The sequence below is a fragment of the Heterocephalus glaber genome, unplaced genomic scaffold (genome assembly GCF_053883595.1).
Source record: "Heterocephalus glaber isolate CG9 unplaced genomic scaffold, H.glaber_assembly_v1.0 deba00001687, whole genome shotgun sequence".
Classification (NCBI taxonomy): Eukaryota; Metazoa; Chordata; class Mammalia; order Rodentia; family Bathyergidae; genus Heterocephalus; species Heterocephalus glaber.
The window spans coordinates 7,710,518-7,734,545 of record NW_028258412.1 but is presented as its reverse complement, the minus strand read 5'-3'; the positions used below and the strand labels follow the sequence as shown (position 1 = coordinate 7,734,545).

The 24,028-nt window shown below is 45.7% G+C and overlaps 1 protein-coding gene across 2 annotated transcripts in view; it reads right to left on the bottom strand.

Moving 5' to 3' along the window:
• Limk2 (LIM domain kinase 2) overlaps window positions 1–24,028 on the bottom strand; it is a 65,713-nt gene that overhangs the window by 6,917 nt on the left and 34,768 nt on the right. For both annotated transcript variants that reach the window (XM_004843476.4, XM_004843477.4), the window contains 11 exons: window positions 13,100–13,235; window positions 11,885–11,994; window positions 11,066–11,254; window positions 9,617–9,722; window positions 9,067–9,263; window positions 6,991–7,177; window positions 6,025–6,111; window positions 4,901–5,032; window positions 4,632–4,688; window positions 2,155–2,220; window positions 455–629 (listed from right to left, as the gene is read on the bottom strand). In XM_004843476.4, coding sequence (XP_004843533.1) covers window positions 455–629; window positions 2,155–2,220; window positions 4,632–4,688; window positions 4,901–5,032; window positions 6,025–6,111; window positions 6,991–7,177; window positions 9,067–9,263; window positions 9,617–9,722; window positions 11,066–11,254; window positions 11,885–11,994; window positions 13,100–13,235 — 1,442 coding nt within the window. The remainder of the gene's footprint in view (window positions 1–454; window positions 630–2,154; window positions 2,221–4,631; window positions 4,689–4,900; window positions 5,033–6,024; window positions 6,112–6,990; window positions 7,178–9,066; window positions 9,264–9,616; window positions 9,723–11,065; window positions 11,255–11,884; window positions 11,995–13,099; window positions 13,236–24,028) is intronic.

The window sequence follows — 24,028 nt, the reverse complement described above, 5'->3', positions numbered from 1 at the left end:
TGGAGGGCAATGAATAACTTGAGTTCTCACTTACTCTCTAGGCAAAAAAGCCAGTCAGACCTCACCTTGTGTCCAGAATGGCACACTGACCACTACCCAACACTAAACTGAGGGATGGAGTTTATGAGGATCAGCCTGGTGAGGATTAAAAAATCATCCAGCCGGGCATGGTGGCCCAGGCCTATAATCTCAGCCCTTCGGAGGTGAGGTGGGAGGACTGCTGGGAGTTTGAGGCCACCCTAGGCTACACAGTGAGTTCAAGGCTAGCCTGGACTACATAGTGAGATTTTATCTCACTAACAAAACAAAAACAAACAAACAAATCATCCAGCCCTCAGCTCTTAGGTATCTGGCACTACTTGTCACAAGCCTTCCCAGGAGGTTCCAGTGCTTGGCTATAAGATGTGGCTCTGTCTTCCTTCTAGGGTATCCCCTCCAGGGCTTTGGGACTCACCATTCAGCATCTCAGGAGCCATCCAGTAGGGGTTTCCCACTACCGTATACCGCTTCTTGCGGTCACTCTTGCGCAAGGTACGTTTCTTACTGGTAGCCTTTTCCACTGGGGGCCTTTTCCTTTCTTCCACTATGAGCCGTGACAGCCCAAAGTCTGCCACCACCACAGTCTTGTCCTGGTAAGATAAGGACCTGGTCAAGACCTGGTAGGGACATTTTCAATCCTGGTTCTCTAACCTTAAGAATATGAGTATAGGCAAGAGAAGCTACCAAGAAGGGGAACAAAGTACACACCAAAGGAGAGTCACAGCAAACAGCTCTGCCAGCTTTCTAACCAGACATTGCTGGGATTTGCGCTTCTATCAGTATGGTATCTGCCCCACTGCCCAAGATGGGTTTTACAACAGAGCTGGCAGAGCTCGGGAGCGGGAGGGCTCTGGAACCTGGAGAGTGGAACTCAAAGGCAGACAGGTGATGTCTTTTGTTTTGGTTTTCCCCTGCTCTGCCTGGTTCCTAAAATGATTTGAAGTTGTTGCTAGGACCAGATAAGAGAAAAAGACAAAGCAGAAAAGACAAGGCAGTTGGTGTGGGGAGATAAACTCTTGGGATAGCTACAGGGTAGTCATGTGAAAAGGGATTAGGACTGTTTGAGGGGGCCAGGGATTTAGCTCAGTGGTTCTGCCACTTGCCTTGCAAGCGCAAGGACCCAAGTTTGATCCCCGGTACCCGCCCCCCCAAAAGACTGTTTGGTATAGGTCCAGAGCGCAGAACCAGGGCCAGCTGATGGACACCCAGAAAGCCAGATTGCAAGTCAAGTGCAGAAACAACACTGTAACAACCACAGAGGGGCAGTGGGAAGAATGATGGCCTCAAACTAGTCACTATACTAGCTCTAAACCTCAAGCTGAGGTTTTAGATGCTAATGCTGTAAAACAGGACCAGCACTTAGCTGCTTTACAGGACTACTATGAGATAAAACCAGATAAAATGATAGGGCTCTATATACAATTAAGAAACTTCTGAGGTCCTTTCCATGTGCATGTGGGGAGCAGGTACTGGGGGGTTAAAGTCAGGGTGCTCTACCATGGAAAAAAAATTTTTTTTGAGACAGTGTTTCACTGTGTAGTTCAAGCTGGCCTTGAACTCATTATGTAGCCCAGGGTGGCCTCAAACTTGAAGAGATCCTCCTGTTTCAACCTCCCTAATTCTGGGATTACAGGTATATGTCACCACACCTGGCTACTCCCAGGCCTTTTAAAATTTTGAGATAGGGTTAAGTTGCCCAGGCAAGATTCAAATTTGCTGTCCTCATATCTTAGCCTTCCTGAGTTCTAGAATTACGGCTGTGCATCACTGTGCCTGGCTATTTTTTGTTTTTTTAATAGTGCTGTATTCTGACCCTAGGGCCTCATGGTAGGCAAGTGCTCTACCAGTGAGCTATATCATTAGCCATAGTCCTTTCTAATCAAATGATTTAAAAAGTGCTGTTGCCAGGACGTGAAATTGTATGTGCATGTGTCTGGGAGCTTTCAGAAAACAGAGGAAGGCACTAGAGGCAGCAGGAATGGCAAGACAGGAGCCCCTAGGCAACATCTCTGGCCTGAGACCACAGAGGACAGTCAGCTTCCTCTAGGACAAAGAAGATAGGAGGGCCAGTGGTGGCAGGGAAGCTTAGGCTAGACCCAGAGCGGTGGGACATACCAACTTGATGAGGCAGTTGTGTGAGTTCAGATCCCGGTGGATGATGCACATGGAGTGCAAATAGGCCTGAAACAGAAACATGAGCAGAAGGGTCAGTAAATCAACCAGACTTTGATTCCAGAACTGGGAGTAATGGAACCTGCTCTTCTCCCAGGCCATGCCCACTCACCTGTAGAACCCAACTTGGACAATATGGCTGGGCCTCCCCTGCAGAAAATATTTGGTCCCAACACCAACAGAATGCCAAGGCAACCTGGGCTTCCTCTCCTCCCCTGCTACTTCCTGCCCATCCTTTTGTTCATCAATCACCAGTCTGGGCCCGGCTTAAGCCCCACTGTTCTCTTCTAAAGGCCCCAACTCCAATGGGGCCAGGCTTGTACAGCCCCCTCCTCCATTTCATTTAGATCAAAACCATCTGAAGTGAATGCCCTCAGATGCACTGCTGCTGCTCCTCCTCCTCCTTCCTCAAACTATGATTCAGCTACCTTGGATCTTTCCTGCTGTGATGGGGCAAAAGTAACCTTCCCGGTTCAACTAGCTCTGTGTTCCTGACATTTGCCTCCCTGAAGACTCCATCCTCCTCATTCTCACTATACTTTAACCCCTCCCTCTTGCCATCCCAATGTTTCTAAACAAGTTTCTGTTGGCTATTTCCCTTCTCTAGGCCTCCACCTCTGGCTCTTGTAACCTGGAAAGCCACTTCTTCTTTTCTTACCTTTCCCTGCAAATGTATAAGGAGTCATGTGCTCTCTCCAGCTCCTACCTTCCTGGAGATGCTCACACACCCTGGCTGACACATCCACACTCTTCCTCATCTCTGTAGCTCATGACCTGGATGCCTGTAGATTCCTCCTCAAGGCTGTTCACATCTCTCCCGTGCTTTCTGCTCCTGAGACCTTTGTGTGCCTGGTTTTTCTAACCAGTCTTCTCAGTGTCAGCTCTTCTCAAAGTCATCTTTTTACAACATAACCTCTACCAACCATATTGATGCCTTTTGTGTCCACAGCTCTGCCTCTTCTCTGTAAATAACTAGGTGACCAACAGCCCATTCCCAACCTCCTGCTTCCAGCCAGTTACCTGCCCAAGAGATGCTGAAAGGTTCTGCTAACAAATCAGTCTTGGCATTCACCAATCCCAGTTCTTCTCAAACCTGTTCCTTGTCCATCACTGTCTGGTAAGTGGCACCATTACTCTAAGTTCCTTAAGCTACCTTGCCTCTTCCTGTAACTCTTGTTTGCTCACTCTCCATTCTGACTCCATTCTGCCCCCCAGTCTCCTATCCCCACCACTACTACTTCAATTTAGAACCCCTAAATGTGGCCGGGGATTTAGCTCAGTGGTTCCACCCCCTGCCTTGCAAGCGCAAGGGCCCGAGTTTGATCCCTGGTACCAAAAAAAAAAAAAAAAAAGAAACCCTAAACGTTTCACTACCCAGTTCTCCCTGCCTGAAACTCTCCCATCTCCATTCCAACCTACTGGCCAACCCAGAGTCACCTCAGAAAAAGCACAGCTCTGGTCACAAAATTTTGCTTAAAATATTTTCTATCTTTTGAAGCACAGAGACCTTAATCTACCTCCAATTCCAGACTATTACTGTTCCAGGCTACATGAACCTCATGTGAGAAGCAGTAGGTAAACTCTCAGGTGTAGGGATCAGACTGACTAGCCCAAGATTCTAACTGTGTCCCTTTTTAGCCTCAGTCTCTTATCTGGAAACAAGGATTGTTGTGATGTATGTTCATGTATGTTACTCCCTTAGCTCAGTGCCTGGTATACAGAAAACACTTAGTAATTGTCAGCTGTTTTGATCACTAAGATTGGATTCTCTTCTCCCGTGTTTTTGCTTCAATCATCACCTAAATTCGGGGACCTCTTCCATCAACAGGAACTTTTATCTAATTCGGACTCATTTTTCAGGGCTCATCTAGAATTCATTTCTTTCTTCTCTGATTTCCTGGGCCGTGAAATGCTCTGCTTGCTCCAAGGGCTCTCAACACATGGACACCACAGTGATACCAAGGCCAGACCACCTCATGCTACAGTTTGCCTCTTCAGTTTGCCCTTAGATAGTTGGTCTTTTTTTTTTTTTGGTACTGGGGATTGAACTCGGGTCCCTGTGCTTGCGTAGCAGGCAGCGCAACCACTGAGCTAAATCCCCGGCCCTCCCCTTAGATATTTGGAATCCTTTGGGAATTGGGTTGTGGCTGAAAACAGTTGTCTGGGAGTATCTTCAGTAGCACAGAAAGAAAAAATTAATAGCTGCTGAATGTCTCAGCTACACAAGCCCCAGACGGAGTGTCTGCCTTCTAGTGCTCCTCTCAATCCTCACACCTCTCCTTATTCTTTTTTTTTTTTTTGGTACTGGGGATTGAACTCAGGACCTTGTGCCTGCAAGGCAGGTGGAGGCACCACTGAGCTAAATCCCCAGCCCCACCTCTCCTTATTCTTATGTTAGCAGGGCTGTTGGTGAGACTCACCATTCCAGATGCGATGCCTTTGGCAAACCTGACCTTCTGCTGCCAAGGGAATGGGTCCTGCAGGGTGGAGGAATGCATGTCAGATGTTGTGGGGTCCAGGCCCCATGGGTCAGCACAGTAAAACCTCCTTGTTTCTATCCAGTCCCACCCATGGTCTTTTGGGGTCAAAGCAAGGCCCCTGTAGCCTTCAAGGCTCCAAGAAAGTAGGGCATAGGTGACCCTCTGACAATCTTCTAAGACTCTTGGTGACTATGGGATCATATGCTCACCACACTGCGCAGAAAGTCCTTCAGTGTGCCCCCCTCAATGTACTCTGTCAGCAGGTTCAGCTTCTTATCTTTGTACAGCACACCAATGAACTTGAGCACGTTGGGATGGTCCAGGCTGCGCATCACTTTCACCTAGGTTTGGAGGAAGCCAAAGAGGTTAGGGGTTAACTTCACATCAAGTCTTCCATGCCTCCTCCCTCCAGGGATTGTCCTGGTGTGTGTTAGCTGCCTCTCTAACCTCCTCCTACGTTTCATGATGTGGTTGGCCACTAGGATCAGAAAAAGAACACCACTATCCAGATGGGATGGCTTCACAGCCTTCTGCTCAGGAATCCTGCCTTTCTAGGAACTATTCTGGGAAACTGGAGTGGACAGGCCTAGACCACAGTGTTCCTAACTGTAGCTGCTCCACATTGCAATGTGGGAGGGGTGGTGGAAACCATAGATGCTTAAGGAGAATCAGTTCTCTGTGGCCCCCACTCCAAGCTCTCCTCAGGATATTCAAGAGGCAATTACCACACTGAGTTATACTAAATTAATCTGTTTTTCTGTCCATCACCCTTATAACCTGACAGTTACTCTAATCCACAACTCATTTGTTATCATATCCCTTGTACGTGGCTTGTGCTATCCTTAGTAAGTGTTCACTGGACAAATACTTACACTAAGGTACAGGGAGTGGGGACGTGCCTCTAGATTTTCCACTCAGTGTTTAAGACAGTGACCCCCAAACTATGTTTCCTCTCAAAACCACTATTTATAAGGTTCTCCTTCTTCCAACAATGATACCAAATTCCCAGTCCTCCAACTTTCTTTTTGTTATGTTGCCCGGGCTGGCCCAGAACTCCTGGGCTCAAGTCATCTTCCTGCCTCAGCTCTCCATGTAACTGGCACTACAGAGTAGCTGGGACTACATGTGTGGTGGCTGCTCCAACCCCCATTTCTTTATTTCTCCTCTTCTCTTCTTTCTTTCAACCCCTGCCACCTTCTCTTTTGGTTTTCTGAGTCAGGGTCTTGTTATGTATCCCATGCCGGCCTCAGATTTACAATCCTCCTGACTCAGCCTCTCTAGTGCTAGGATTACAGGCATGTCAACATGGTAGACTCCAACCATACTTTCTCACCTCAGTCAGAAAAGTCTTCTGTGTCTCCTCATCACATCGAATTAACTCCTTCATAACCATCACTTTGCCTGTGGCTTTGTGTGTCACCTATAGGGAGAGTGACTGTTAATGGCACATAGTTGGGAGAAAGTTCTGGAGAATTGTTAAGATCTATGGGCTGGGGGTGTAGCTCAGTGATAGAATGCTTGCCTAGCATGTGCAAGGCCTTCAGTTTGATCCCTAGCACCAGGGGGGAAAAAGCACTATGTACTTGGCTATTTCATCTATTGGAGGTCACACACTGAGCCGTATCAGATCAGGCTGACACAGTTCATGTGTAGAGGACACAGCATGGGGCAACAGGGGACTCACCCCCTCTTCCCTAGAGAGCTGGGCATGCACACAGGAGAGTCAAGAATCCAGAGAAAGGAAGTAGAGGAGGAGGTAGAAGGGCACACTGCCAAGCCAAGCAGGGGCTCTAGTCATCTGGCATAGGAGTGAGTCTCTTGGGTGAACAGAAGTCTGGGAGCAGGAGGGTCAGTGCCACAGACATGCACCAGAGGGCTTGGTGGGTTGGGGTAAGCTCTCCAGCCCCACTGCCCCACAAGCTGAGACACATGGCTTACCTGACCCCCCCTCCCAGCTCTCAGCAGAGGAGGAGAAAAAGAGAGAGAAGTTAGTCTCTGAGACTGTTCACTGGAGCGGCAAGAGGCAAGAGCCACTCCTCCTTGTGTTCATTGTAGCACACCCAGCACTGGGGCCTGTGGGCATAGTTCATCCCAACTTGGGTCTCCAGAGCCACAAGCTCACTGTAGCAGTGATGTGGCCTTAGGTGGTGCTGCTGGTGGGGGGCAGCTACACCATCACCCACAGCCAGGAAGGAGGCCTGATGTCCTGCAGGGTATGGTGTGTGGCCATATGATAAGTTCCCAACAGAAGATGGGGGGCAGGGGTGGGGGGAGTGCAGTAGTTGCTTCCTGTGCTCACCTTGATGGCCTGTCCAAAGAAGCCCTTCCCCAGGACCTCCCCATGGATCAGGTCACACGGCCGGAAGATCTGCTGTGAGTAGCTGCTAGAACAGCGGAGGGATTCTGAGCGGCTGATGTCACGGCTGAGCAGCAGGGGCTCTTTGGGGGAGCTGGGGCCAGGGGACTTGGAGATGCTGTTACTGCGCCTAAGGATGAGGGAAGATGAAGGTTGAAGGTAGGCATCTCAGGTACACCCATCTGTTCCAAGGCCTATAGTTAGGATGCTATAGTTTGGAGGATGGGGGCTCTTAAACAGATGTGCTGTTTTGGAGCTACAGATATAAGTAGTTTATTTAAGTATAGTAAAAACTTATTCAAAATGGGAAATCTAGGGATTAGGGGTGTAGCTCAGTGGTAGATCTACATCTCTAACCTTTATCTGTTAGCAAGCATGAGGTCTGGGTTTCAGTGCCCATCACTGAAAAAAGAAGAAAAGGAACAGGGACTACTATAAGTACTTCCGACCTGGAACAATTAACTAGATTCTGCTAGTTTGTAATGTTCAATATATGATGGCACTGTAGCTGGTAATCTACTACTTCTTCTATCTGCTTGATTCAAGACATTAACTACGTTAGTGCTAGCATCCAAAAAATGAATAGATGGGATTTTAAATAATATTTTCTTCATCTTTATATCTGTCCATATTTCCTAAATTTTAAGCTAACAAGCATGTATGATTTTATAGCAATAAAACTACATTTACATTTTCAAAAGCATCTGGCAATAGTAACAGATGATAACTGGGGGTTTTTTTGGTACTGGGGATTGAACTTAGGACCTTGTGCCTGCCAGGCAGGCGCAGTGCCACTGAGCTAAATCCTCCAGCAATAACTGTTATTTTGACTTACTGCAGAAAGGACAAGAAAGGACAAGAAGGCTGAAGATGATGGGACTACATCACGCGAACTTCTCTCTGCGGTATCCTCCTATTTTACTGGGCGACCCAAACAGGACTGAAGCTGCATGGCTCTTGGCTTGTTCTGCCTCACAAGTTTGCCTGCCCTTTTTCTTTTGCACTGCCTTCTGCTGACTGTGCCTGGCATAGCACACAAGGTGAGCTGTCCTCTCTCCTGCACGGCAGCCCTTCAGGTACCTGAGCACTTTCTAGCCACTCCACATCTTCCCTTTTCCAGGCCATGCATTTCCAGCTTCTCTCTCCCTCTGGTGCCCTGCCTCTCCTAATTCAACATGGCTGACCAAGGCAGCCAAGAATGATGGGAGCAACCTGTGGGGAGGGCTCAGTTTCCAACAGCTGAGAGGGCCCTAACTGATTTAGCTTGTTAGATCAGGGCATAAAGAATCTGATTCCTGTTGATCCTAATAATTCACATTTACTGAGCACTGTGACCCTAGGCTGGCACAGTCCAATTTTGTGTCCTTTCCACATTTAATCCTAATTGGTGAGATGGCCACTTTTATCCTGTAACCCTGCTTTACAAAGCAGAGACAGAAGTTCAGAGAGATGACGATTTGTGAAGGAAGAAGTTCATCCTGAAGGCTTGGTATGGGTATTTCTACCTGAAAGCCTGTGCTTCTGACTCCTGTAAGTTTCCCTACTTGGGGCTTGCACACAAGCTTACTGCCCCTGACAATAGACCTGGCAGATTCTGAGGTATGGGTTTGTTGGTCCTTCGAATTCAAACCATTTGCAATCATTTCTCACTTTATCATTTTCAAAATTCGTATATATATTTATTCAATCCTACCTGTGCCCCTACTCAACTCTGAGCCCCATATTTCCTCTATGTTTCCCTTTAGGGTGCAGTATTAAGGTCCAGCATCACTGCCTCCTGTCCAGCTCAGGAGTCTGGTGGACACAACCTGATGCTCTGGTTTCTAAGGAAACCTGGCAGAGAGTTGGTTCTGCACAGCTCCTATGAACTATGATTCCTATAGCACAGCAGGGGCAGCACAATCCTTATACCCTGTGATAGCAAGCTGGTTTCCTTCTTAATGCTGATGGTTTTCAACAGCCAACTCAACTTCTGAGGAATGATATCAGACAGAAAAGAACTGGGGTAGGAGGTGGCACCTCAGGGAGCGTCTCCTTAGAGTCCCTTCCAGATTTTCCTTGGTGTCCAGGGTGCTCAGGGTGTGAGAGTGTCCAGTATTCTGCATATGGGGAGAGAGCCGGGCATCTAGCCGCAGCTGATCCAGGCGCTGGGAGACCGGGTCATGTTCTATCAACAGCTGAAGTGTCTGGCTCGTCTGGCTAATTGCATCCTCCACCTGTGGCCAAAAGCAGTGTAAGGCTGGTTCCTACAGGCTGCCCCATCCCAGCACACCCGCTGCCAACCCAGATGATCCAAGCACAGTATAGCCAATGTTCAAATTGGCTAGTGGTAGTCTCCAGTTGCCAGCAGCCTATAGTGCTCTTTGCTGGCATCCTGTCAGCTCCCCCATCTGTCAGGCCATCCTTGCTGTTCTGGGAACTTGCTAGGCTGACACAGGTCAACAGTGGTCACAGACTCAGTGCCAAAAAAGACTAGCTGGGGCGGGAAAAGGTAAAGGCCATAGCCTGATCTTCCAGAGGGTCTGTTCCATATCTCACCCTCATAAGATATACTAGACACACACTGTACCTCCTCCACTCGGAGTGTGCGGACGGGGGTCCCATTGATCTCCAGGATGCGGTCCCCAGGGTGGATGGCATTGCGATTGCTGGGACTGATGTGCATCCGATTGACTCTACGGCAGACAAGAGGTGAGAGGCATGGTGAAGGCATCCTAAAAACTTACCTGACTGATTCTGCTTGTGCAGGGAAGGCTCACCAGGCCCCAAGCTCCCACTGGCCCACAAGACCTAGGTTACCCATACAGAAAGGCAATACCCTTCCCAGGATGCTTGGACTCAGTGAAGAGAATCACCACTCACCCAGAAGGCTAAGCCAAAAACTTGGACATCCTCTTTCCCATCTGGAGTTCACCACCCTCCTCCAACTTACTTCTTTCAGTCAGTATAGTTACCAATATCTCTTACACGGATCACTGCAAAGCCTCCTAACTGGTCCCCACAACTCTAGGTTTTCCCCCCTCCCATCTACCCTTCATACCAGTTATCTTTCTAAAATACCAACTTGGTTATGTCACTTTGCTGCTTAACCCCTCAACAAATCTGTTGAATCTCCATAATTTAGCCCCCCACCCCACCTCATGCTAATGGCACCTTCTCTGGCTACTCTCAATTTGTATTAGACAACCATAGATTCCTACGTCTGGAGACACAATTCTCCCTCTGCTCTAAACACAATTCCTTCCCTTTTCATCTAATGAGGCTGAGTAGACCTCACCTCTTCCTTATTTCCTCAACCCTAGTACCTCTTGTCCTCACTGTTAGCTTCAGCCTCATGTCTAACACACAGTAGGTGCAAAGCAGTATTTACAGGCTAATGGGCTACTAGTGTCTCATTATGGGTATTACATGGACACAAACTCTTTCCTCACTTGGCCCCTGGCCTGGATCTATGATGGGATCTTAACCTCTTTTCGACCATAGATTCCATTTTTTCCACTTTCCTCCCATTCATTTACTCAACCAACAAAACAATAATCAGTGAACACCTACTAATTCCATGTCCTGGGGATGCAATACTAAAAAAGACAAAGCAAGATCCTTCTGGAGTTTATATTCTAGTTGGGAGGACAGATGATAATCAAACTAACACACATTAATCAAGCCAGATAATTTCAAAGAGGAAACATGATCTGAAAGCTGACATTTGAACAGTAAGAGATTCTGGCTGTATCTGGTGGGAAGCAGCCTAGGCAGAGAGAACACTAAGTGCCTAGGCCTGGGTGTGGTTATAGCACAGTGACCTCCAGGAGAAAGTTGGGTGATGAGGATGATGGGAGCTCTAAATAAGACTTTAGACTGGAGCCCTTTTAGGCCCATCTGTGGTCTTGGTCAAGAATCTCTACTGGGGATTTAGCTCAGTGGTGCGGCCACCTGCCTCACAAGTGCAAGGTCCTGAGTTTAATAGCCGGTACCAAAAAAAAAAGAATCTCTACTAAAGGGTTCTCAAAATACTCACTCTTTCACTTGCACAGTGGTGGCATAGTTGGAGCAGGCACTCTCCACAGACACAGAGAAGCCCCGCCTGCCCTCAGTGGTGGCCGGCATGGAGATGAGCGTGACGGAGTAGGGCAGTTGATCTTGAACTGACTCCGTGGAGAGCCTCTCAAACATAGGTGCCAGCACCACCTCATTGTGGCACTTCCCACTAGGGAGAGGGCAGAAAGGGAACTGAGATTCTCGAGTCTCACCTAGAAGCTCCCCCAGCAACTACTCTAGCATGTGGCTTTAAACAACATATCCACAGTCTCACCTCCATCACCCTCTTTTCCATAATTCTCACTGGCTGCTCACAATGAGGATCCTGGATTCTCTGGGGTTGGGCTATGACTGGGGGTGGTATACTAGGAGGAACCTTGCCATGGGGGTGAGATGACCCATATTCTCTTGCTCTCTTCCAATGAGAACCTTGCCCTGGCTCCTGTGCCCTCCTTGGGCTGTAGCTGACTTTCCTGTCAATCAAAGCAGCTGAACCAGGTGAGCTCTAAAGGATCTTTGACTTTAAAATGCTGGGATCCTCTTTGGACACAACTTCCCAGCAATTCTCTCCTTCTAGGAAGACTGCAGGGTATAGTGAGGTTATTCTCTTGGTAGGTAAGGACAGAGAGCAGAGAGATGTTAATTGTCTTGCTTATGGGTTACAGAAATGTTTTAGAGCATTGCTGTGAAAGGAATCCAGTGCTCTGATTATTCCATTATTCTGCCAAAGTCATGCTGCCATTTGTCCCTTTCTCCTGGCCACTTTGTAGGGGAGGACAGTCACAGGGCTACCTCTTACCAGTAGAGTGTGGCATGCTGTACCAGCGCATATGCATCCCCATCTTCAATGATCACCTTGCAGCTCATACAGGCAAAGCACTCTGGGTGGTACTTGAACTCCCCAGCCACCTGTGAGCAGGTGGGGAGAAGAACAGAGAAGGAGGAAATGAGTTATCACTTTTGCTGGAGTGGAGATGGGATAGCTGAGCAATCTCTAATCAAGGATCTGTACAGACCCCAATCAAAATCCACTTTTTTCAATCAAGGTCTACATTCTCCAGTCAATATCTAGCTTTTCACTCTCTGCCCTAGAACTTTACAAAGTTAAGTGTCAGGTTGATCCTGAAAAATATTGTTTTGGGGGCTGGGGATGTAGCTCAGTGGCACTGCACCTGCCTGGCAAACGCAAGGTCCTGAGTTTGATCCCTCGTACTAGAAGGAAAAAAAAGGAAAAGAAAAAAATTGTTTTGGTCCCAGTCATTACAACTTATTCCCAGAAATAACTATACCTAACAGCAAGACTCATTTCTTCCAACACAAAGTTGCAGATCTGGGACTATGCTTACAGCCCTTCATTGAGAGCAGATACAGGAGGCAGAACCTCTCTTTGCCAGCCCATTCTAGGTTCTCCCTGTTTGATTCCCTGAACATAAACCAGGTGATAGCTGGAAATGTAGCTCAGCGGCACAGCACATGCCTGGCAAGCGCGAGGCCCTGAGTTTGATTCCTGGTACCAAAAAAAAAAAAACCCAAAACAACAACATAAAGCAGGTGGTATTCTCCTTTGCACCTGTAACACTCTCCTTTAAGGCCTTTTTTCCCACTGCATTCTATTCCCTGCCTGTCTACCCACCTACTCCCAACACTGGACTTTATTTTTCTTGAGACAGAGTCTTGCTGTGTAGTTCAGGCTGGCCTTGAACTCACTATGTACCCCAGGCTGGCCTCGAACTTGTGGCGATCCTCCTGCCTCGGCCTCCTGAGTGCTAGGATTACAGGTGTGTGCCACCATGCCTGGCCCAACACTGGACTTTAAAAGTCTTTGAAAGTCAAGGATACCATCTGTCACTTGGTAAGTACTCAACAAATACCTGTTGGTTGAATGAATGAATGAATAAAGAAAGGGAGAGGCCCTGGATGATGGGAAGACCAAAAGATGAATGGCTATAGGGGACTAGAAGTGCTGTCAATAGACTGATCAACCAGAGGGGTAGAGATGCAGGGATCCACTCACCATGACAGGCCCCGTCATCAGCAGGGAGCACCCGTGGCAGAACTCCCCAAACTTCCCCCAGTAGTCCTTGTGGCAGTAGAGCTTCCCATCCTTCTCATAGTACCAGTTGGTAAGAGAATCCTGGCATTCTGAACACCTGTGAGGCAAGATAAGAACAAAAATGCTCTGGAATCCCTGGAACCAGGTCACATAGGCTGTTTCTGATTGCTAGATTGAACAACAAAATGAGCAGTCCTCTCTTTGATCCAAAGCTAGGACAAGGGAAAATTACAGATTAGTGTCATCTCCCCTGGGGAAGCCGGTTCAGAATGAACAAGGCTCCAGAAGGCAGCTCTGTTTTGGATGCCTCCATGAGCAGACTCTTTGGGTCTTGGAGCCCTCTGAGAATCTGATAAGAGGGCTCGGGATTTAGCTCAGTGGTTTCGCTGCCTGCTGCACAAGCACAAGGACCCAAGTTCAATCCCCGGTACCAAAAAAAAAAAAAAAAAAGAAAGAGAATCTGATAAGAGCCAAGAAGCCTCATCCAGAAAAATGCACATGTAAGGAAAATGTGTGTATAATCTAGGTTGAGATATGTGTCAAGGATTCCCTGAAGCCTAATCATGGCCCCAGTTAAGAACTGCTGATCTAAGCCTCTTTAATAAACAGTGCTGGGAAAACTGGATATCCACATGCAGAAAATTGAGTCTAGACCCATATATCTCACCATATACTTTATTAAAATAAAAATGGAACAAAGACCTGAATGTTAAAACAGAAACACTGAGCCATGGGTGGGTGGTGCACGCCTGTAATCCCAGCACTTGGGAGGCTGAGGCAGGAGGATCGCAGCAAATTTGAGGCCATCCTGGACAACATAATGAGTTCAGGGCCACCCTGAACTACAAAGGGAGACCCTGCCTCAAAAAACAAAAACAAAAACCCCCAAAAATAAAACCAAAAAACCCCCCAAAAACCAGAAACACTAAGGGCCAGGGATTTAGCTCAGTGGCACCCTGACTGCCTCGAAAGTGTAAGGTTTTGAGTTTGATCCCCAGTACTGCAAAAACAAAACAAAAACCCAGAAACACTTAATCTGCTGGAAGATAAAATAGGCAAAACTCGAAGACATAGGCATAGGCAAAGACTTTCTGAACAGAACCCCAATGGCACAAGAAATAATACCAAGGATCACCACAGAGTTAAAGGCATCATATTACAGAGATATATGCATAGCCATAATAGCTAAATCTTGGAAAGAACCTACATGCACAGCAACAGATAATGGATAAAGAAAATGTGGTATTTATACACAACAGAGTACTACTCTGATATAAAGAAAGATAAACTTGAATGAGAAACTAGAGACATTTATAGCTAAATAGATGCACACTGAAGTCATACTCTTAAGTGAAATAAATAGGACACACATATGTAAATACCGAATAGTTTCTCTGGTGTGAGAAACTGAAAGTGTAAATAAGGATCAAAATGTATAATAGATAATATGAAATAGGAAGATAAGACCCAAAGGGGAAGGGGAAGTGGGAGGGGTAAGGGAAGGGAAAGGAATAAATATGAGAAAAGGAAAAAAAAAAGAAAGATAAACTTGAGGCATTTGTAGGTAAATAGATGCACCTTGAGACCATAATGTTAAGTGAAATAAATCAGATTCGCAAGTTTAAATATTGCATGGTTTCTCTCATATGAAAAACCCAAAATATAAATAAAGAGAAAAATAAAAGGTAATAGGAGGCTGGGGATGTAGCTCAGTGGTACTGTGCCTGCCTGGCAAGTGCAAGGTCCTAAGTTGAATTCTCAGTACCAAAAAAAAAAAGAAAAAAGAATTAAGATGTGTTATGTGCATGTACAAGCTCCTTGTGATAAATGTGATCACTATGTACTACAAACACGTACTAATAAAAAATTTTATTTTATTTGAGACAGGGTCTCACTATGTAGTCCAGGCTGGCCTCAAGCTCAAAGAGATGGAATGCTGGGATTACAGGCACATGCCACCACACCCAGCTAATAAAAAAATTTTTTTTTTTTAAAGACTCTTTGATCTAGACAGATATTTCAGTGAGCCAAAGAAACTCAATTGCTTCCACTCTTCAAAAACCTACCCATCAAAGCTGGGTGTGGTAGTCCATGCCTACAATCCCAGTACTTGGGAGGCTGAGGCAGGAGGATTGCCACAAGTTCGAGGCCAGCCTGAGCTACACAGTGAATTCAAGGCCAATTTGGGCTATATAGCAAGACCCTGCCTCAAAAAACAAAACAAAGCAAAACAAAACACCTATCCATCAACAACAGCACTACTAATGGAGTCCTCTTGCCAAAAAACTATTAAGTATAAACAAATTCATCACACAAATCCAGAATGTAGGTCACTTAATAAGGTAACTAGTTTTGACTTTCCACAAAGTTAATATGGGATGGGAAAGGTTTTTTTTCTTTTTCTTTTTTTCTCTTTTGTAGTGCTGAGACTCAAACCCATGGCCTCTCACATGCTAGGCTAGCAGCTACCACTGAGCTATACCTCAGGCCACCCCCCTCCCCTTTTTTTGAGATAAGGTCTCACTATCTCCCTACATTGCCCAAGCTGGCTTCAAATTCCTTGGCTCAAGCAATCCTTCTGCCTCAACGGTACAAGAAGGTGAGCCTGCAGGCAGGGACCACAATGCTTGGCTTTTACACAGAAATTTGAAAAAGTCTAGACATAGAGACCAACATAATATTCAGCATTAGATTCAATTTATGATTCAAAAAGGAAACAGCTGTGAGCAACATTTTTGGGAACAACTGGGAAAATTTTAATTTGAACTATATGTTAGATTATGTTATGAAATTACTGTTAATTTTCTTAGATGTGATAATAAGAACATTGTGGCTGTATATAAGAATTCTCAGAAGAAGCACTGAAATATTTAAGGGTGAAAGCCAAGATGCCAACTTATTTTTAAGTAGTTCAGCAAAAATAAATAAAAGTATATAGACAGAGAGTGTCATAAAGTTAACAAATGATGGATCTAGGTGAAAGATATTTGGATGTTCTGTGAACTACTCTTTTCACTTTTTCTATATATTTGAAAATTTTCAAAATAAAGTATTGGAGGAGAAACTCAAAACTCTGCTAGCGTTGTACAAAATATAAATGTTAGATCCATGGGTCCCTTCTCCCCTAGTCTCCTGGTTGGGAATTCCTGCCTCTTAGTCAAATCAGGTGTGTTCTCAGGCCCTGCCTGAAAAACCTCCTTCTGAGCTTCCCAGCATGTAGATCTAAGAGCTCCCTGACATGCTGAACCAATGCCACCCCCTTCCTTCTAGGTTTTTGTTGTTAGTTTGTTTTGAGATAAGGTCTTGCTATGTTGCCCAGGCTGGTCTCCAACTCCTAGGCCCCAGGGAGCCTCCTTCTTCAGCCTCCTGAGTATCTAAGACTATAGGCATGTGCCACTAGGGCCCACTAGACTCCCCATTCTTTCTGTCAAGACCTTCCCCACCCATATTAGCTACATCCTTGCTCCTCCCAGACAGCAATGGGCTGCCTCTTGCTTTTTTGTTTGTTTATTTGCTTTGTTTTGGTTTTGGTACAGGGGATCGAACTTGGGACCTTCCGCTTGCAAGGCAGGCGGCAGAGCCACTGAGCTAAATCCCCAGCCCTCTCTTGCTTTTAATCCTGACCCTGTCCTTGTCTAGTAATGTCATTTTGGGCAAGATACTTCAGTTCTCTGACCCAGGTTTCTCATCTATAAAATGGACTGCTGTAAAAATTAGTGAAATAGTATATATTAAATGCATAAAAGCCTTATATAAAAGGTCTCCTACAGTAGCAATTCAATAAATGTTAACTGCAGTTAAGAATGATAACAATAATGTAATGGTAGCCCACATTATTAATTATTTACTGCCACTACCCAGGCAGCTTTGGACAACTTCTCTTAGTAGTTTTCCTTTATTTTTTTTGGTACTGGGGCTTGAACTTGGGTCCTTGTGCTTGAGCAGCAGGAGACGAAACCACTGAGCTAAATCCCTGGCCCTGGTTTTCCTTTATTGATAAAATGTACAATAGCATCCTACTACAAAGAGCCAATGAAGTCTAAATAAGTTAATGTATGAGAAAACACTGTGTGTGGCACGTACATTATTATGAAAACTTGCTAGGTAAAGCAGTAATAAGATAGATACACAATTACCCCTCTTTCCAGAAGAGAAAGGTTAAACAAAACAAGGCAGTGAGAGGCCGAAATGAGTGCTACTACTTCTGAGTAATGAAAGAGGTAGAAAAGGGAGACAAGATGAGTTGCAGCAGCTGTGGAAAGCTCTTGGACTATGGGATTCTAAGAAGTAGGACCCTGAAAAGCCCTTTATCTTTCTGGAGGGCCCAATTCCCTTTGGGTGCTCAACAGACATGGTTGGCTATTCTTACTCAGTAGCTTTTCCTACTTGTCCTATAGATGCTGAACTTCAGGGTCCTGAGAACTAAGCATGGCATGGAAAGTATGGATATAGTGTCCAGAATAGTGCAGTGAGGAAAGACACAGAGGGGAAGACCTTATCCTGGGGACATGGCTCAGATGCATATTGGCTGAGCTCTCGATAGGAGAGAGACCTAGGTTCTTGGGTACTACGTGCCCTTGGACAAGCCCCTTTCCTTCTGTGGGTTCAATTTCACCACCTATGAAATGAAGGGACAGACAACCCCCAACACCTCTCAAGTCTGTACACATTTTGCCTTAAATCAGTGATAGTGAACCTTTTAGAGCTTTCAATGCTAACAAACGGACTGCTGCAGCATGTGTGTCATAGGTTCACCACCATTGCCCTAAATGACCTGAGGTTCAGAACTATCCTGTACCATCTAAATAATCTTGGGGCCCCCCAGTTCCTTGTTTATAGAGTGAAAACAATGTCACCTACTTTCCGGGTAGCAGAGGGGATTAAATAAGGTTGTGGATGACTATGAGTTACTAGTGGAAGACAAGCACTAAAAGCAGGGACTTCCTTTTTGTCTCCTACTTTCTGACCTAAAGCTCCTGAGTAACCAGACTGTGGGCTCCCTGAAAGTGTCCTATTTACTTTTAGTATATCTAGCATCTAAACCAAAGCCTGGCACAGTAAACCCTTAGCAAATATTTCCAAACTGAAAATGGTGGGAGCAAGTAGCCCAGGTATGAACAAAGTTTCCATGGCTCATGCCACCAGCTCCTGCCTTTCCCCTTGCCTATACAGTGCAGAAAAGCTGGTGCAGACATTTTTGCATCTAACTGCAGGCCTGGACTCTGTTACACCCTTGCCATGGTATGTGTGCCGCAGGGGATAGGAGCACAGAACCCGCCCTCCTTTCCACTGCCAGTATCCTGCTTTTGTTCACTAAAAGTAGCCTTGGCCAAGCCCAGGAGAGGGAACAGGGAGGAAAAACAAGTGCAGGCATGCAGGAGACAGTCACACCACTTACTAGGTAGAACACCTGGCAAGAAACTGACATCACCAATACACATATCTGTGTCAAGAAATGCCTTTGAAGGGCACAGGCAGCTAGATGGCCAGAGTTGCTGCCACAGGTATCTTTGAAGAACAGGAAGGTGAACAGCTAATAGGAGGACTGGCTATGAGTCGCTAAGCTCTGTTTAGCCACAGAACTCAACTGCATTCTTAGGCTACTGGAGACTTTAAAGTTCTAGCTTTGCTTTTTTTTTTGGTACTGGGGATCGAACTCCGGTCCTTGCGCTTGCGAGGCAGGCAGTGGAACCACTGTCTAGCTGTGCTTTTAACAACATCTGCTGTTACTTGAGTGCCAACCATGCTCCAGCCACTGTATGGGGTGCCTTCCTTATGTATCTTTAATCCTGACCAAACTCTACAAGATGGCAGAATTATCCGTTTTATACAAGACTGAAGTCAAAGTCAAATTACTTTGCAAAGTTGCCTAACACTGGCAACTTGATTCTAGACCTATGTGTACATGGCTAGGAAGCCATCTTCACTGCATAGTATCATCTGAGTGATACTGAATGCCTCAACAGCTAGGCTTCAGGATTCTCATTTGTGACAATGAGAGGGGGTAGAGCCCTGATACCCCAAATCCCTTCGATGAGTCTCCTTTAGCTTAAACAGTGACTATTAAATGGCACAATTAATTGTCCTCCATTTATTCCATGGCATTCTCTTCCCTCACAGTCATCTCTGTCCTTTGAAAAAAGAATCCAACACATACTCCGGAAATTTGAGGTGGTACTCAAAAATGTCCCATTTCAGATCCTCAAAAGGTATGGCCGGGCATGGTTGGCACATGCTTGTAATCCCAGCACTAGGGAGGTTGAGGCAGGAGGATTGCCATGAGTTCGAGGCCAGTCTGAGCTACACAGTAAGTGCAAGGATAGCCTGAACTGCAGAGCAAGACCCCGTCTCACACATACATAGGAAAAAAAAAGGGCTATGGTCACTGCATGTTCTTCCCAAAGCCAAAGCATTTTTCTAGCTGTTGATTTTTGCAAGTTTCAAGTGAAAGTCAAAATTTGCCTAGCTACAGGGCCAATGATATCCAGCTGGGAGGTGGTATAGATAGGGTCAAAACCCAGGGTTGAGGGCCAGGGGTTTAGCTCAGTGGTTTCGCCGCCTGCTGCGCAAGTGCAAGGACCCGAGTTCAATCCCCGGTACCAAAAAAACCCCCAAAAACCAAAAACCAAAAAAAACCCAGGGTTGAGATATTAGTCATCAGTCTTCTTTGGAGCCAGGGGATACAATGCTAAAATCCTCGAATCAGTTAGCTCAGTGGAGCCGGGCCTGCCGCGAAAGCACAAGGTCCTGAGTTTGATCCCCGGTACCGCAAAAAAAAAAAAAGTAAATAAAAATAAATAAAATACTCAAATCAGGGAAGATCACCCAAAAGCCCACACCCACTGAGGCTACACTGAAGGACAACCTCTTAACTTCTCTTCCAAAACACTAGAGGGTCAGGGCAGGGATTTAGCTCAGTGGTTCCACCACCTGCCTTGCAAGCACAAGCACAAGGTCGCAAGTTCGATGCCCCGTACAAAAAACAAAAACAAAAACAAAAAAAACACTAGAGGGCCTGGGCAGATATAAAGTGAAGAAGAACCTAGAGATCACTCCAGTGGGTCAGCTCAGATCCAAGCTGAGATCTTCTGAATCAATCAGCTGAGATTTTCACATTAAACTCTCTTTTACTACCTGTCACCTAAGGGCAGTTATTACATGGCTCTGCACCTGAGTTTCTTCATTTGTACTACACAAAGGTAATGTTAAATTTTCAGGGGGTTATAGAACTTACATACAAATGCCTCATATGATGCCTGGCTCACAGCAGATGCCCAGTAAGCGTTCATTTCATTCCTTCCCAAATTGAGAAAACCAAGTCAAATGTAGATAGACCACTTTCCCTCTCATGTCCAGGAAAAAGTGGACTATTTCTTATCCCAAACCAAACAAGTTTCTATAAGTAGAGAAGGAAGGCCCTAAAATGAATTACCTAATCAATTAGAAACCAATCAATCTAATCAACTCCCATCAGTAAGAATATAGTTATTATGTATGTCAAATGTGTAAGAGCAACCAAGCAAGGTCCTATGCTGGGAGAAGCCAAGTGAGATAAGTTAGAGGGCCAACCTTCATGCACATTCAAATTCTTTAGACCAAATATTTACAGGTAAATTCTCCACCTGTAGAATAAATGAACCAACTAGGCATCATTACAGAGGATTGACAGGTTAAAGAACAAGCTCTCCCAAGTCCCAGGGAAGGGCTGAGTGCATCCTCATCCTTAACCCTCCTGAGAGAGTAGTCAGTTGTGGAGAAGCTTCTTCCAGTCTTTTGACTCTGAGCTCCAAATGGGCTGAAAAAGTTTAAGGGAGGTTCTCTCTGGCATAGCCTAACCATGCTGTGAGTGGAGTTGTCAATCTCCTCTAGGGCCCAGAATGGCAGCTAGTATAGGAGCCTAGGCTTTGGTCCACCAGAGCCTGAGCTTTGTCCATCAAAGATTCCTTTACTATCTATCCCTCCTTCCTGCAGACCCTGTGGATTCAAACAGTGTGCCAATTAAGCTATAATTATTGTGTAATATGTTATCATCCTGTTTTTTCAAAAAAATTAACCAAATACATAACAAACATCTGATAAGAAATAGGTGTTGCCAAGGATGTAGCTCAGTGGCACTGCGCCTGCCTGGAAGCGTAAGGCCCTGAGTTCAATCCTTGGTACTGAAGGAAAAAAAAAAAAAAAAAAGTGTTACCAGAGTACACTGATGCAGTTCCAACCAAAAGCCAGGAAACCTGTAGTTCTGAGTAATTTGTATAGTTGTATGGCAGTTAAAGATAGGCCTTCAACTAAAAACAAAAAACAACACAACACAACAACAAAAAAGAACCATAGGGCTTCCATTATTTGGAAAAAAAATGGAAAGAATCTTGTACATCTCTAAGGAGCATAAAAGCTGCAGAGCTGGGACCATTCCATTGATCCAAGTTCTCTATGTTTCAGATTAAGAGTAAAAAAAGAGTCCCAGAGGAATGAAGGCAGATGCCAAAGGTTACTGCTAAACTGTGCAGGATTAAGAATTTTTCCTTTTAGATGTGGGTTGCTTTGAATACAAGGATATACTTGTCTTTCTTCAAGAGATAATGTGTAAATCAAGCTTTTCAATTGAGGGGAAGTGAAAAGAATTAAGATGTATTATGTACACGTACCAACTCCCCATGATGAAAATAATCATTATGTACTATAGACATGTACTAATAAAATTTTTAAAATTTAACAAGATTATTAAATCAATGCCAAACATTAAGGGAAATTCTATAAAAAGAAAAGTCCTGTAGATGTCAGAAGTCATTCCCTAGTCAGGTGTGGTGGCACATGCCTGTGATCCCAGTACTCGAGAGACAGGCATGAGGATTGCTGCAAGTTTGAGGCTTAGCCTGGGTTACATGTGAGTTCAAGACCAGGCTGAACTGCATTCTGAGTGAGATCCTGTTTCAAAAAAGCAAAACAAAACAGTCATTCCCTGGGCTGGGGATATCGCTGAGTGTAGAGTGCTTGCCTAGCAAGTGTGATGCCCTGGGTTCCAATCCCTAGCACTGGGGAGAAAAAGTCACTCCCTAATTTACCTCATCTATAAATTCCAGTTTGAGGTGTTTTCTTACTTGGGAGTGTACTTGTGATTATATCACACCCCTCATGCCCGTGGCATGGGCAGGGAAGACATGCACTCCGCTGAATGTGGCCTGCCAGACAGGGGTGTAAAGGGCACAGAAATTACATTCTTCCTTCTCTGCTCCTTCTTCCTCCCTCACATGGTCACGCCTGATCATGTCCTGGTGGAATCTGGTTGCGTCACCTTCTTTGCAGCCACAGTTCCAGAACTCCTGTGGACTTTGTATTCTTCCAGAGGCCTAAGGGTCAAGGACTTAATTTGACAGAATCTGGCAACAGTCCTGTTTAGAAGCCCAGAAAGTCTAGCTCCTGTGTTCTGGGAGGAGGGAAATGACGCCCAGGGAAAGAAGCCCTTGAAGATGTCCTATAATAAAGGAGGGGCTGATAGTAGAAGCAGCTTTCTGACTAGGCAGTGACTTAGCCTGAAATCAGGGAGAGCAGATGGGCTGGGTGGTCCCTCCCCTGACCCTGGAGCACAGAGCCCTGTGTGCTGCTTAGTTTCAGAAGTGGCTTCAGGAATGTGGTTTCTCAATTAGGGGAGGGCAGAGGGTCTATAGTAAGTCAGTGAGTCAGTACCCCTTTGACTCCAGCTGGGCAGACAGAACTTGGAGAATGGAGGTGAGGTTATCAGATGCCCAGAGGGAAGACATGACAAAAGACAGACCTGGGTGGCCTTGGAGCCCCAGCTCCTCAAAGGTCCAGGTTGAGAGTTTATTATCTGCTCTAGCTCCAGCTCCTGAGAAGACTTATCCCAATCTCCAAAGATTAAAAGGGGCATAATGTTCCTGATAGCTAAATACACCCAGCCAGCTGCCTTTCCAGGGTTAAGAGTGAAAAGGAATTAATGAGGACCTGGACTGGCTGGCTACTGCAACACTTGGTATCTTGATTCTATATGGTAGGTCCACCTTCTAAACTCAACATCAATTCCTATTGGTTCTTCAAAAAAGAATTTCTTCAACATGCCTGACAAACCATCTCTTTTTCTGCTCTTGATTAGAAGAGGAAAGCAAACCCGAGAATACCCCTGGAGATGTGGATAGAGGCAGCTGAAGTTCCCTAAAGGATGAGAAAAAAACTCAGAAAAAAAAGGTGGGCTAGAGAGATCTCGAATGTTACCTTTGTTGAAAATGGTTGCCTCATCTGTAAAATGGGGATACATAATCTCTTTAGGCTTGAGAGATTAAAGGATAAAGTGCCTAGCAGGATACCAGGTACAGTCAGCATCCAAGACCAGTCAGTCCTCCACCTCCAATTCAGATGCTTCCCACCACTTTACCAGGGTCCAGTCATTCAGGGAAACCACATGGTAATCTGCTTTTCTACTCTGGCCCTGGTCACCTGGCCACCTGACTAGTATCTGGGCAGTAAGATCTGGGCATGCAGTTGGGTTGGGGAAGCCAGAAGAAAAAAATTAATAGGGACCTCTGGTAAAGGGGAGGCAGCCCTTGGAACAAGCTTCTCCCAAAGAAAAAGAAACAAGCCCCACCCCAGCCAGGAATGGCTCCATTCAGAATAGACCCAGAGGGCCAGAAACCCTCTGGGGAGTTTCTACTGGAGGTGGGGTGGGGCAGTGAACAAAGACAGGCAGGTCTGAGGAATAAAGTTTCAGAGGAATAAATCTTCCTCTGAGAAGTCCCACAGAGACACACTCACACACACATTTACATCTGACAGGGGTAGGGACTGGGCCCAGGATAGCACTAGCCTTGGCCCTTCTCCAACAACTACTCTCATCAGGGAGCTCAGATGCCCTTCAGAGGTGCCTGCTATTAAGAGAAA